Source organism: Mus caroli, unplaced genomic scaffold, assembly GCF_978045245.1.
Source record: "Mus caroli unplaced genomic scaffold, Mus_caroli_1 scaffold_3, whole genome shotgun sequence".
Lineage (NCBI taxonomy): Eukaryota > Metazoa > Chordata > Mammalia > Rodentia > Muridae > Mus > Mus caroli.
Window position 1 is genome coordinate 155,992,799 of NW_028227258.1, and position 14,005 is coordinate 156,006,803.

The following is a 14,005-nucleotide window of genomic DNA, read 5'->3' on the forward strand; positions in this document are numbered from 1 at the left end:
AGACTCTCCATGCCACAGATTGGTGGCAGGTAGCCTCCCTGCACTGTTCCAGGGAGCTGAGGTGTAAAATAGGATGCAAATCCAGGGATAAAGTATGGCAAGAACTGTCCTCCTATAAAGGATGCTGGGTCACCAGCAATTGCATTCTGCAAGGCCTGCAACTGAGTAGGATCCATGTGTGTTTCCCCTACCACTTTGCCCAACACTGTAAGAGCAGATGAGATTTTTTCCTCCTTTTTGGGATGCTTTTCAGGTTTGATAGCCTCTGATTCCTCCTCCTTGATTTTTTTCACCTTGTTTGGCTTAGTTTGCTTTTTCTCCGTTTCTTTGTTCTGTGGCTCGGTCTGCTGTCCGGACAGAGAGGATGGAGGAGGAGGAGGTGGTGGTGGAGGTGGTGGAGTCTGCAGCAAAGATTTGGTGGGGCCACTGCTGAGAGACAGGGCAGGAGATGAAGTAGCTGAACTAGGAAACCCAAGCATACCTGCACCCGGAGATGTTAATGCTGAAAACACAGAAAGATACCCAGGGTCAGTCAGTTCATGAGCAACACCACGAGTCTGCATGCTTAACACCTAAACAGAACTTGAACATTCAAGATGATTCATTGCACAACTATGGAAGCCCATGGTCACCAGCTAGTTTAATGTTCACCTGTGATTACAGTATTCTTTATATTAATTGTGACTCCTACCAGAACTCCATAGAGGATGGACTGCAAACCTCACTAGCATTTTATTCAGAGTAGAGAATGCAACATGCAGAATATAGCATCTAACAGAAAGACAACATGATAAACAACAATGGCTGCTACCAAAGGAGGCATATTACAAGATGTCTATTCTGCAACTCATTTTAGCCAATTTTTTTTTTGTTATGCCTATGGGATGGGAGACTCCCATCCTTCATTTGAAAACCTCTATAGTTGGCAGTTCACTAAAGCTTTCACATAACATGAAAGGCCTCTGTCTACATTCTCTTAAAAGAATACACTCACATGGACTGGGAAGCGGTTACTTAAGTAAGTAGTATCAGTAAGTGACCATCATGTATCCAACAAAACCAAACAACAGTGAAGACACAGCTGAATGTACCCAGACAAGGACACAGTAAGCCCCATTTGTTTTTAAAGGTTTAAAGGTTAAACTCTTTCTTACTAGCTGTACTGGCTAGTTTCATGTCAACTTGACACAGCTGGAGTTATCACAGAGAACGGAGCTTCAGTTGAGGAAATGCCTCCATGAGATCCTACTGTAAGGCATTTTCTCAATTAGTGATCAAGGGAGAAAGGCCCCTTGTGCGTGGGACCATCTCTGGGCTGGTAGTCTTGGTTCTATAAGAGAGAAGGCTGAGCAATCCAGGGGAAGCAAGCAAGCCAATAAAGAACATCCCTCCATGGCCTCTGCTCATCTCCTGCTTCCTGACCTGCTTGAGTTCCAGTTCTGACTTCCTTTAGTGATGAACAGCAATGTGGAAGAGTAAGCTGAATAACTTGCTTCTTGGTCATGGTGTTTGTGCAGGAATAGAAACCCTGACTAAGACACTAGCCAAACAACTGGACTAATGGAATCCTCAAAAAAAACAAAAACAAAAACAAAATTTCATGCATTAACGCACAGCTTTACCATCTACCAAGAACCTTGCTTATTCAAAACGTGGGAAACTGCTTGTCACTGATTTCAGAAGGCAAATGGATGCTCAGCAGTCAGTGTTTAGGCATGAGGGATGGCATGTATGAAAGTACAGAGGATTTCACAGTAACTCAAGTCAATGGTAGAATATCATAGCTGCCAACTACCTAGGGCAAAGCCATTTTTATCAGATAGTTTTCTGAGAAGCCCAAGGAGAGTTCAAGATGGAAAGGGGATTGGAAAAACCTGTGCTTTTCCAGAAAATGTTTCTGCAAATAATGTTGTCTATAGAAAGAATAATGAGAATCTTAAAGGGAGACATATGTATTTTGTTCTAGAACTAAGGGAGTTCACCAAATGGATAGGACAAGAAGTGTGATGGAGCCACCAGGATCTGATAGAATCAATCCAGGGTGAATAAAATGCAGTTAACAATGTGTCTGTATAGGCAGTGTTCCTAGGATATACAATCACCTTGTAATTGGGGACCTAGTCTTACCTCTTGGCCAAATGCAACATGTAGATGTTAACAAACCAGAGAAGTAAATATATACAAACTTCTCTTTTCTTCTGTGAAAAATAAACCAGTTTCTTTGTTCTTCATAGGATTCACATTCAGTCACAGACACTGGCTCTAATGCCATGAATTTAATGAACCATAAATAAAAAGTATCTTAAATAGCATCTATAATGAGCTTATGTCAATTTCTTTGTCCTGTCTTTTCCCCCTAAACAACACAATATCAAAACTATTTGCATAGTATTTACATTCTATTTGTGACTACATGTAATACTGGGATAATTTAGAGTATATTGATTGGGATTACATAGTTTTTATAGCTACCACTCATGTCTTATATTCTCATCGCACTGACTCAATTCTTTTATATACATATCTCACAATTCCTTGGAAAATAACCAATATCAGATGATATCGAGTACCCACACTCTTCTGAAGACTTGGCTCACTCATTCAAGCTGATTTCACAGTGAAAGTGGATTAAGCTTTATAGGGTCATATGGGAATGAGTGAGGAGACTCTCCATTCATGACTCCTAATGCAATTTGCTATGCAGTGCTAAGGACAGTTACTAAATTGCTGTTGGAGGTAAAGTCTTCTCTTGACTTACTACATCTGGAACCTTTATGTTCTTAACTTTATTTATAAGAAAAAAGCAATGAAATTACTATCACTGAAAGGATTCTATAATATACTAAATTATATTTGCCGATGGTGTTAGCAATTAAACGCAAGGCCTTAAAAATGATAGTCAAAAGCTGTACCAGGCAGAAGAGCTGACTTTGTGTAGTTACAGTGGTCATAAAGGAGCTAGCTTACTCCCTCGATCATTCTAATACAAGGGTGCATCCTTAGCTTCAGCAACAGCACTCCCTTCCACTTAAACATTTCCCATTTTAAATCTGAGGAAATAGTTTGGTCGACCTCTTCTCTCTCATGAGAATACAACAGTAGTATAAGGGACCTAAGAGACATGAGTGACAGCACTTGTAGTTATGATCATAGACAGATCAATAACTGTCAACTCCCACTTTCTCATTAGATGGGATCCCAGTGGTCAAATCTAGATGAAGTAAAAGGGTGTCTTATAAAACTAGAAGAGAAATTTTACTGGAAATAGTCAAAAATAGTAATGTGTTTCTAGGAATTTCATATCTTGATAAATAAGTTGACTCAGTTAAACTTTTGGATAAAGCAGACTCAATTCTTAAAATGGCAAATTTCCTAGTAGATAATATATCTGTAAAACCTGATAGTCCAAAGTTTAGATGCCAAATACCAAAAACAACAAAAATAGAAGGAAAAATAATAATTGTGAACAGAGTAAATTATGGCAACTCAGAACTACAGCCAACTAGAGATAGAATTCCATGTCTTTCATCTAGTCTTATAGTAGATTCTTCCCCGCTTTTTGTCTCCTATTATAGGTTTTAGAAATTTCATTTGAGATGCTAAAAGGTTACTGTTGAATAATCTTATTCCATAATCCTTTTCTTTGACTTTATCTGAAATAATTATCTATTGTTTCCTAATAATAATTCTTCCAAAAAAAATGACTGCTTGCCTGGACAGTGGTGGTACACTCCTGTGATCCCAGCACTTTGGAGGCAGAGGCAGGAGAATCTCTGTGAGTTCAAGGCCATCTTTATCTATATAGTTAGTCACAGGACAGCTAGGATTACCAAAAGAAACTCTGTCTCAAAAAACCAAATCTATATCTATCATATATACATATACATACACATATACATACACATATCCAAGTCTCAGAATGAACTTAAATGCAGTCTTTCTATTCAGAGAATAAGCTTATTATTGAGGTGAAACTAAGTGTAGTTAAGTACATGGGACAAAAGGACAAAAGGTAGCCATGCCAAAATTATTATGGTGTTATTCTTTCATAGACTCACACCAAATGTGCTTGCAAATTAAAACAAAGGAAGCTTCTGTATTCCCATGTGAGGGCCTGAAAGTGTGGCTCAGTACTAGAGTGCTTGCCCATAATGCCTGGGGACCTGGGTTATATTTAAAGAAAGAAAGTCCATTATGAAAACTAGGCTAGTTTGTATTTCCATATACTAATGGAATACTTAAAATCAGACACTGCTTTAAAATGATAAATAAGTTAAAATCAGAAAGTCAAGTAATTTTTCTAGAATTTTTTTGGGAAATGTGAAATCAATTGCTTAAGCATAAAATGCAAGTTTTGAGTTTCTAATATTTTTTAGGATATTATATAAATACTCATATAACATTCTACTGTTCTTCCCTCACTTTGCAAATCATCACAATAGGAAAACACTATAAAAATGTGAAAAAAACCTAACACTAACAACAATTTACTTTAAAAACTGAACAATGCTTATATTGAACTAGGCCTGGGAGTACACAGTCAGTGCTGCCCTTGCAAGCACTTCTAAGTTCTACTAAGTTTTAGTCTATAAAAAATTAGAAGATATCTTTGAAGTAAAGGAAATTCAATAATTATTGGAGGTTGGCAACATCCTTACACAAAAAGTAAAGGAAAATTAGTGTCTAAATTGAAACCTTAGAGATTAGTGAACAGAACTCAGCACATATTTGCAAGTAACCAAATTTGGGATACAGCCATTGACAAAGGCATGCATTTATCAAATGGCTCGTATTTCCTAGAGTGTGTTTTAGCATTTCTTTCAGCTCAAAAGCTTTAAACCCATCTTTAAAGGGATGTAAAATGACTTTCGTTTTCCATAACTAAACCTTGTTAGCCTGGGTCCAAGATAAAATGTCATAATTTCATGGTACAGCAATATAGTTAACAAAGTATAACACAAGCCCATCATTTATAAGAAATAAAGACATAACTACTCATCTATTGATGGGCATATAAGTCGATTCATAACGAGGCTACTATGTCTGGTTAGTAGAAATCTAGGAGTGGTACACATAGGTCACAGAGTAAGTCTGTGTTTAGTGTTTTGATAGTCTTCTAGACTGATTTCTATATTTTATGTACTCATTTACATTCCTGCCAACAGTGTGTGTTTGTATAAAGATGCTCCTCTCTAGTGATTTTTACCAGCGATGATGGGGATATTGTTTATGATTGCCATTCTGGTTGAGGGAAGATGGAGTTCAGTGTATCTTTGATTTGAAAGCTGTACAAATAGAGAAAGTGTAGGATATATGCACATGGGTTTTTTTTTTAGCCATAAAGAAGAATGAAATTTAAGGCTTTTCCTGGGAAATAAAAGCAACTGAGGTCATTAATTCATTAAATAGCAAAATAAGCCAAACTCAGCTATTTTTTTCATTAGAACATACTAGATTTTATGTAAAGCCACATGATCATGTATACATACTTCTGTGTGCATGTGTGTGTGTGTATATATATATATACATATATATGCATATATATGTGTGTGTATGTGTGTGTGTGTGTACATACACAGAGATATGTACATATAGATGTATGCATAATATGAGAGCAGATGGGAGAATAGGAAAAGGTATGAGACTATTAGAAGGAAGTAGGCATGGAAGGAGGGTTTGTTGGATGGGTGAATATGTTTAATATACATGATATACTTGATTAAATTGCTTTTATGAAATCCATCTATTGATGGGCATATAAGTCGATTGGCACATGTGATGAATGTGCCAATAAAAATAATTACAGAAAAAAGAAAAGCAGACACATTTTACTTGGAAACAATTTTTGTTTGTTATTATTTGCTGGGGTGTCCCCATTTTACTATGAAACATATGTACATAGTTCATTAAAAATAATACTCTGGGAAGATAATGAGGAGATGGAGTTGCCAGCTACACTACATGAGCTGTTTCAAATGCTCTGATTCACAACCAGGTAAATTAACCTACAAAAGATGTAGACTGGAAGTGCTGGAACTCAGGCTATCAGATGGGTGCCCTATTGATTTTTCTCTGGTGCTAATGTCTAAAATCCCTCAAAAACAAACAACTAATTCAATGGAAATTGTAGATTTTAGTGGCCAGCAACATTTGTAGAACTTTGCTCTTTACAGCACTCCCTGCTTGTTTTTTTTTTTTTTTAAACACAATTTAATAAGGAAAAAGATGAAACGCTGAGTTCCTGGGTACCTGGAGAGCTTAACTGCATTTTTAGCTATAGAGGACCTGCTTCCAATATCTTCCCAGCAATTCTGATAGTTATAAATAGAGTATATATTTCAGATAAAGATATAAATTTTATTATGGTAGAGTTGCATGAAAAAAATAGCTTCATTTCATAAATATCTCTTCCCTTTTTTCCTCTGATGATATGGGCACTCTGGGCTCTAGTATTAGACATTTGGCAGAATGGTCCTTTGTCCCAGCAAAGGCCTCTGACTCAGTGCAGAGAAAAACCAATGCTGTGACTATCACATACAAAGGTGATGACAAGGTCACCATGAGTCAAAAATTGACATGTGAAATACAGATCTTTCAATTGCTTTGACAATATTAGTTGGTTTTTAAAGACTCTATTTTCTGTAACTGATCAATCATGGATTTCTATATCAGACATAATATAAATATATATTAATTAAAGTCACCATGGCATGACAGAATGACAATGACACCAAAATGTGTTATAGCTCTAACATTTTTGGTCCCAAGAGTATCCACATAATTAGGCAGGAAATAACTTTGGGAACAGAGGAGTTGGTGGGAAGCCAATGGAAGACATATTGAAGTTGCTTCTCTGTTTCCATACTTCTTCTACCTAAAGCCAACAGGATGACAGAGGATAAGGAACTAACTGGGCAACATGGCGGAACAGACATCAAATGTTACTGTGCCCAAGGCTTCAGAGCTAAGTTAGAATAAAGACAACTTAAGATCACAGTGATGACTTAGCCTTTTGTTAGAGAAGAAGGGTGACACTGAAAGACTGAAATTTAAATAAAAGTCTAATTTGTAATACTGAGAATAAGCATTCCTGACATTCTTTCTGAATGTCAAATACATATAATTGGCAAGTGCTATATATAAAGAATGTAAACAAGAACAATCTTTTGGAAAAAAAATTGACAAACTTAAAAGCAAATCAAACTATAAGCAAGATATGCCTTTATATTTTAGGTGATTATGTATAATTGGTATTAAATATTAGTTATGTGGCTGCTACACGTACTATACTTAAAAAATCTGCAAGAATTCCATTTATTATAAACACAGAACTGGATCCAATATTTGAGGCTACCTCAAATAGTTCTATCATTTTGTTATGTCTTGATGATAAAGCTTAGCTGAGGGAAGGGAGGAGAGAAGGTATTGAGCAACACGGATTTCTTGAGTTATAAGTTCACTGAAATAACAACAGAAACAGTGGCTACAAGCTTCCAGTTTTAGAACATGCTAACCTGAAAATGACTGCATAAGTCACGTTTTCATCACTGAAATTTCATTATAGGCTCCATTACGTGGGAGGTGAAAGATGAGTAGATTTCTGTGACACAAGAACCCTGAAGTTTGAATCTCAGGGGCAAGAGAATAATTAATAGACAAAGACAAAAAACAAGAACCAAAAAGTGCCAACAAAAACAAAACAAAACAAAAATCATGCCTCTTGCAAATAAAATAAATTAAAATGTCAGTGAGTTCATGTGTTAATGTCTCATCTTCTTAATATACAAAGCAAATGTCACATTTGTATTAAAATAAGGTAATATATCTAAGAGGTAACTAGGTAATGCTAAAAATGACCCTTTTCTGAGAATCAACTATTCCCAGTAATACATACTATTATATGCATACTATATATGTATATATAGACATATGAATACACATGTATATATACACAGATGTATGTATGCATGAATATATATATGTTATACATTATATATACTTTGAATAAATTTTCAATTTTAATTACTGAAATGAGGACATGTAAGTCCTCATTGATCTTGGTCACATGTGACTGGCTGCCTGTTACCACCTGATTAGCTAGACTGACTCTCCTTTTAGCGACTTACTGTTTGAATTTTGTGGAAATCCTGGCAAGGAGGAAGGGCCATTCATTCCAGGAAGAATGACTGGAGGAAGGCCAGGGAGCCCAGGGTAGGCTGCTTGCAAGCTGATACCATGGAGTGAGCAGTTATCGGTGATGCCTTGCTGCTGTACTGTTAGGCCCAGCACATCAGAAGCTTTCTTTATACGGTCCAGTTCTTGTTGGGCCATCAGCTGTCGAACCGTGGTAGGAGCAAGGTAATCTTTCTCCCGGTCAAGCTGACTGCCCACAGTCTCCCTCACTTTGGAAATATGCTGTTTGGAAAAAATATGATCTCTGATGGACAAGCGGGCAGAGTACTTCACCCCACAGAGGGTACACTCTGGCTTAGTGCCATCTGTTCCACTTTGATTGATCATGAACGGCTTGCCTATATTAATTTTAAACTTCTTTTCCTTTGCCCTGGCATTCTGAAACCACACCTGCACCACTCGTTTGGGCAGACCAATCTCATTGCCCAGCATTTCACATTCTTGCATGGTTGGAGTCCGATAGTCACTGAAGCAAGCCTTGAGGACCTTCAGTTGAAGATTGCTCATCTGGGTTCTGAAGCGCTTGTGACCAGGCCGATCACTGCTTTTGGATTTAAAGGGGTTGCTAGACCCAAATGGATTTGGTGAACTGGGGTCAGCTATGCTAGATGTTTCACTGCGGTCAGCATTGTCGTCAGGGTCATCCGTGATGTAAAAGCTTTGGTCATGGTCACCATCTTTGTCATTGAAGTGCATTGATGGACTTGTGAGAGAAAAGAGAAATTTGTCATCACAGACTTCTGTGGTGGGTGTGGTTGCTGGTTTTTGCAAAGAGTCAAGAGTTTTGGTTTCTTTAGGGGACAAAGCTTGTTTCACCTCCCCAGAACCTCCCGTGTTTTCCATATCTGCTGCCCCCTCATCTCCTGTGGTTGCGTCACTGATGGCCGTATTAATAGATGAGGTCTCATCAAAGTCAGTTTTACTCTGATCATACCCAGCATCAGCCGAAGGGGCATTTAGATTCTCTACATCCTCTGGACATTCTGCTTTGAAAGAAGAAGGACTTAAAAGATTTTTGGGTGACAGTTCTGCTGTTTTACTAACAGGCGTAGAGACTGTGGAGGCCAATTCATTCTCAGTAGACAGATCAATTTTAGTCAATGGCAAAGATTGATAATCAAAATAAATGTATTTCTGTGGACTCTCTCCCCCATCTTCTGTGGATATTAAAGGGCTTGGTGGCAAGCTATAACCTGCCTGCTTCCCCTCATTCCAGTGGCGAGAGCGAATGTGGCTTTCTAAGGCTGACTTTGCTTTAAATAGAGCTCTGCAGAATGGACACCGTTTATGGGACTGGGCAGGACCCACTGCACGGAACTGCCCTTTCCTTTCCCGAGCCCGCGTGTTCTGGAACCAGACTTGGACCACTCTTTTCTTCAGCCCCACTTCCCGCGCAATGTGATCAAGCATTTTTCGGGTAGGATTAGAATCCAGCAAGTACTTTTCATAGAGTATTTCGAGTTGCTCAGGCGTGATGGTGGTTCTCAAGCGTTTATCGCGGTGTTGATCTTCACCGCTATTCCCGCCCTCCTTCTCACTGCAATTATTATCTTCTTTATCCTCCAATTTCCTTTTAAGGGAAGCAGCGACACTCGCAGGGGCGGTACTGTGGGTAGTACTGGTCTGTGGTGGCATTTGAGTGAGAGAGCTCCCCAGGAGCTGTCCAGTCATCAGTGGATTGTTGGGGTCAAATATCATGTAGGGCATGTCCATGGGTCTTTCCAAGAATGGAGAGTGGAGGAATTGGTTTTGAGCAGCGAGGAAGTGCATGTGTTGGTGTTCCTTCCAAAGTTCCAGGGTTGGGAAGGCTATGGTACACTGATCACATGGGTACTGGAGCAACTGTGGAGGTAGACTGTTCTGAAGAGAAGTCATGGAAATTTGCAGTGGGCTGGAAGGGATTGGAGTTTGTGAAGCTGAGGGAGGTCTTCCAATCAGTTGGGGTTGCTTGGGTGGCTGTGTTGGAGGCTGGGGTATGGACGCCTGCTGTGGCTCTGAAGAAGTCAGTACTGATGAGGGAGCTGACTTGGTGCCTTGAGGAAGAGAGGGGTCACTCTGCTTTGTCTTTTCTCCAGGATATTCAGTTTTTGGAGAATTCTTCTCAGGTTCTGGTTTAGGAGAAGGAATCAGGGGCGTGCTAGTCCCAGAGCCTGAACTGGCTACTGGGGTTGCAGTGCTTTTGGCTGTATCTGTTTGTCCAGACACCATGCAATGCTTGTACAACACTTGATCAGTGGCATCCATGGAGTCTTCCGTTTGGCTTTCATCTTGGGCATCATCATCTTCATCTTTATAACACTGCTTTTTCTGATGTGTGATCAAGTCAAAGATCCTGGGGAAAACCACATTGCACTTTTTGCATTGGTATTGCATGTTGCTTGTTCTAATGTAGCGTTCATTGGTGAGTTCTCTTTTTTCATTATCTTTAGCTTCTGCTTGGTTCTCATAGCTCTTCCTTGCTTTCTGCCGAGCATTCTGGAACCATACAACAATAACCCGGGTGGGGAGGTTGAGAACAGTAGAGAGCTGTTCTATTTCATCGTCTTTTGGATAAGCATTTGTGTCGAAAAAGTCTTGAAGAACCCTAAGCTGGTAGTCAGTAAACCTTGTTCTGGATGACCTTTTGCTGAATGAGGCATCTGATTTGTAATGTTCTAAAGATGTAGGTTGGGGATCAATTCGAATATCTTCTAAAACAGTTATAGGAGGGTTACTGAAGTTGTATGGAGAATCTTTATTTCTCTGTCGTTCCTTAAAGAGTGTATTTCGAAACCAGTGTTTGATGACTTTTTGAGAGAGGCCAGATTTCTCAGCCATTTCTTGGATCTGTTCTTCACTTGGAGAATTATTGATGTCAAAATAAGCTCTCAGAATTTTTAGCTGATCATCTGTAATCCGGGTCCGTGGCCGTTTGAATTGAGAATGTCTCAAGAAGTTAGGGTCTATCCCCAGCTGCTGTTGACAAAGCTGAGTGAGATCTGCTGAGAGGGTGTCCATCTGGGGCAGCTGCAGGGCCAGCTGTGGGGGAAGTGCAGGGTGCTGCACTGGCTGCATCATAATGGAAGGAAAGAGGGGGAGGTCAAGGGAAACAGGCAATTGGACCTGTTGGGGTGCAGATGGGGGAGGAGGTGGTGGTGGAGGGGGTGGAGGAGGAGGAGGAGGTGGAGGCGGTGGAGGAGTGGGTGGTGGAGCTTGCAGAGGAGCAGACACTGTGTTTGGGATTTTCACAGGCCCCAAAGTAGAAGGCTGTGGGGGTGCAGGTGGCAGGGGAGGAGGCGGAGGTGGAGGCGGTGGTGTTTCTGGGGAAGAAGGAGAAATTGGATAAAGCTTGTCATAGGCCTCCCTGTATTGACGAGCAAATTTTTCTAGTGCTCCATATGGGAAAAATTGCCCATGCACATGTTCTTGGTGACTTTTTAAAATAAGAACATTTGAGAACAATTTACCACAGATTCCGCACTCCAGCTTGTCAGAGTTTTCACCTTCTCCACTTTTACCCTTTTTCTGGACCTTCTGCCTGTTCTCATTATACTGAATAACCAGTTCAAAACCAAAGTTCTCCAGTAATGCTTTGGCTGCATTTCCCCTGGCCCCTGAGGCTATTCGGGGTGGAGGAATACAAGGTTCTAAAGATTTTTGCTTCTTTATGTCTTTGCTGTCTTTGAGTCCTTCAGTATCATTTATAAATTCTTGCTTTGGTTTTTCTTGCTTTTCAGTCACCTCTTCTGCCTCCTTGTAAGATGGCATGTCCTTCATGAGTTGGCAGTCTGTACTTGCCAGGCTACCTTGCTCTTGTTTCAACAGTTTGCTTGGTTGCTGTTGAGGTTGCTGCTGTTGTGGTAGGGGAGGCTGTTGATTTTGAGGCTGCAGCTGGGGCTGTACAGCTTGGTACTGTTGTGCTTGTTGTTGTAAAAATTGGAGCTGAGTTTGACCAACATGATGTTGTGTTTGAATCTGTTGCTTCAGATCTTCAAGCAAGGAACCAGCCATGCCAGTCATACCTGGCACCCCAAATGTGGTGGAGGTGGGCAAGCCCAGATCTGGCCCCAAGCTAAACTCTGCCCCAGGTATATAGAATGGAAAGAGAAACTGGGGTTGCTGAAACTGGAGCAGTGCCTCTGGGGTCATTGGAAAATGAGGCAAAAAAGCTGGGTTTAGAAACTGTGGCTGAAAGAATGCAGCCTGCTGCTGCAACTCGTGCTGAAGTTGCATCTGGATTTGTGCTGGTGACCTAGGTGGTGGGTGATGGGTAGGTTGTGCAGAGATTAATTCGGGAGTTTGCTTTTTATTTAATTCTTTGGCATCTAAGTGGGTATCTTTGCTGTTGACTGAAGGTAAGCTCATGGACTCTAACATCCCTTGGCCAGGGCTATTAACAGCAGCTGTGATGCTGTGCCCACTGGGTAGGTGTCTACTTGGTTCCAGCTTTGCAGCCCTGGCCTTTGTCTGGTGGAGCACTGATCTCATGTGGATCTCCAAGGTCGAGCTTTGGCTGTATGCAACACTGCAGGTGCTGCACTTGTAGGGCTTATTATCTGTGGTGCTATTGGCTTCCTGGGGGACAGGACTGGAGGCTTCTTGCAAAACCTTTTTCAACTTATGCAAGTGAGACACTGAATTATAATGGACCAAGAGAATGTTCTTTTGGGTAAATGACTCTTTACACACTGTACATTTGTAAGGACGAGATGGATCAAGGAATTTTTCCATTGTAAAGTTGGGTCCTTTTCTAAAAGGTAAGGTCCGCTTTGGTTCCAAGCCCAGATCATCTGGGATAGAGCTGCTGTCGCTCCCTACAGGACTTGCCTTCCCTTCATGGTCCACCTCATATTCTCTCTCCATTTCCTGATCTATGCCATGGTCATCCTGGGTCATTGTCTCACTCTCTGCCCAGAGCTCACCATTCATTGGCAAGGAGGCATAGAGCTGCTGCAGTTCAGCTTCACTCAGTTCAGGATGACCTGCTTCCAAGTGTTTCTTTAAAGCCTGGAATGTACGGAAACTCCGCTGGCAGAGGTTACACATTGTAGCAGCCCGGATCGCATGGTACTGGGAATGTATCTGAAGCTTCTGCATAGTTTTAAAAGCCAAGCTACAGTGGTTACAACGATACTTATAAACATGGCGGTCGGAAACTGACAAGGGCTGCCTTTTCTGTTGTTCATTCAGTTGATCTTGCAGAGCATCTGTGATGTTCACATCCTTACTGCTGGTTTTATTCCATTCTGATGCCTCCACGGGCTCCTTTGCTGGCTTCTGTTCCTCATTCTTTATTTCCACACCCATCTTCGAATCCTCAAGCCCTGACATGCTTTTGTCATCCACTGGGCTGTCTCCTGTTAGAAGAAAGCACAAATATATCTTCTGGTAAGAACCCTGACCACTTGGATGACAGCAAGTGTAAGTTCAAGCCCATAGTGATGTCTGTTTAATTGAGTCTGTATAGAAATGTGATTTGGTCACTACCATGTGGCAAACACTACACTAGATATCCACAAAATGAACAGGAAATTACTCCTGACCTGAAAGAACTTAGGGACAGAGAAGAATGCATATCAAAAGTAACTACAATGTACTGCATTAAACACTTTATCAGGGGTCATAAACTTGCTGTACATGAACTAGAACACTTGACCAAGAATGTGTCACTAGTATTGTCTAAGGATAGGTACAAATAGTCATGGCGCATAGACCTTAGAAAATAAAACTCTGGGCAGGAGTGTTTATTGTTTTTCTTTTGCCACTAAAAATCATCTTTGAGAATGGGGAAGGTCTCACAATGGAAATCTCCCAGCCCCAGATGGCGAGCTAC

At 40.4% G+C, this 14,005-nt stretch overlaps 1 protein-coding gene across 3 annotated transcripts in view; it reads right to left on the reverse strand.

Annotated features, from left to right (window-relative positions):
• Positions 1–14,005, reverse strand: part of Zfhx4 (zinc finger homeobox 4) — a 201,065-nt gene that overhangs the window by 3,672 nt on the left and 183,388 nt on the right. For all 3 annotated transcript variants that reach the window (XM_021158465.2, XM_021158463.2, XM_029474929.2), the window contains exons 10-11: positions 8,127–13,529; positions 1–502 (exon numbers count right to left, since the gene is read on the reverse strand). The exon at positions 1–502 is cut by the window's left edge and continues 3,672 nt beyond it. In XM_021158465.2, the coding sequence (XP_021014124.1) occupies positions 1–502; positions 8,127–13,529 (5,905 nt within the window). The remainder of the gene's footprint in view (positions 503–8,126; positions 13,530–14,005) is intronic.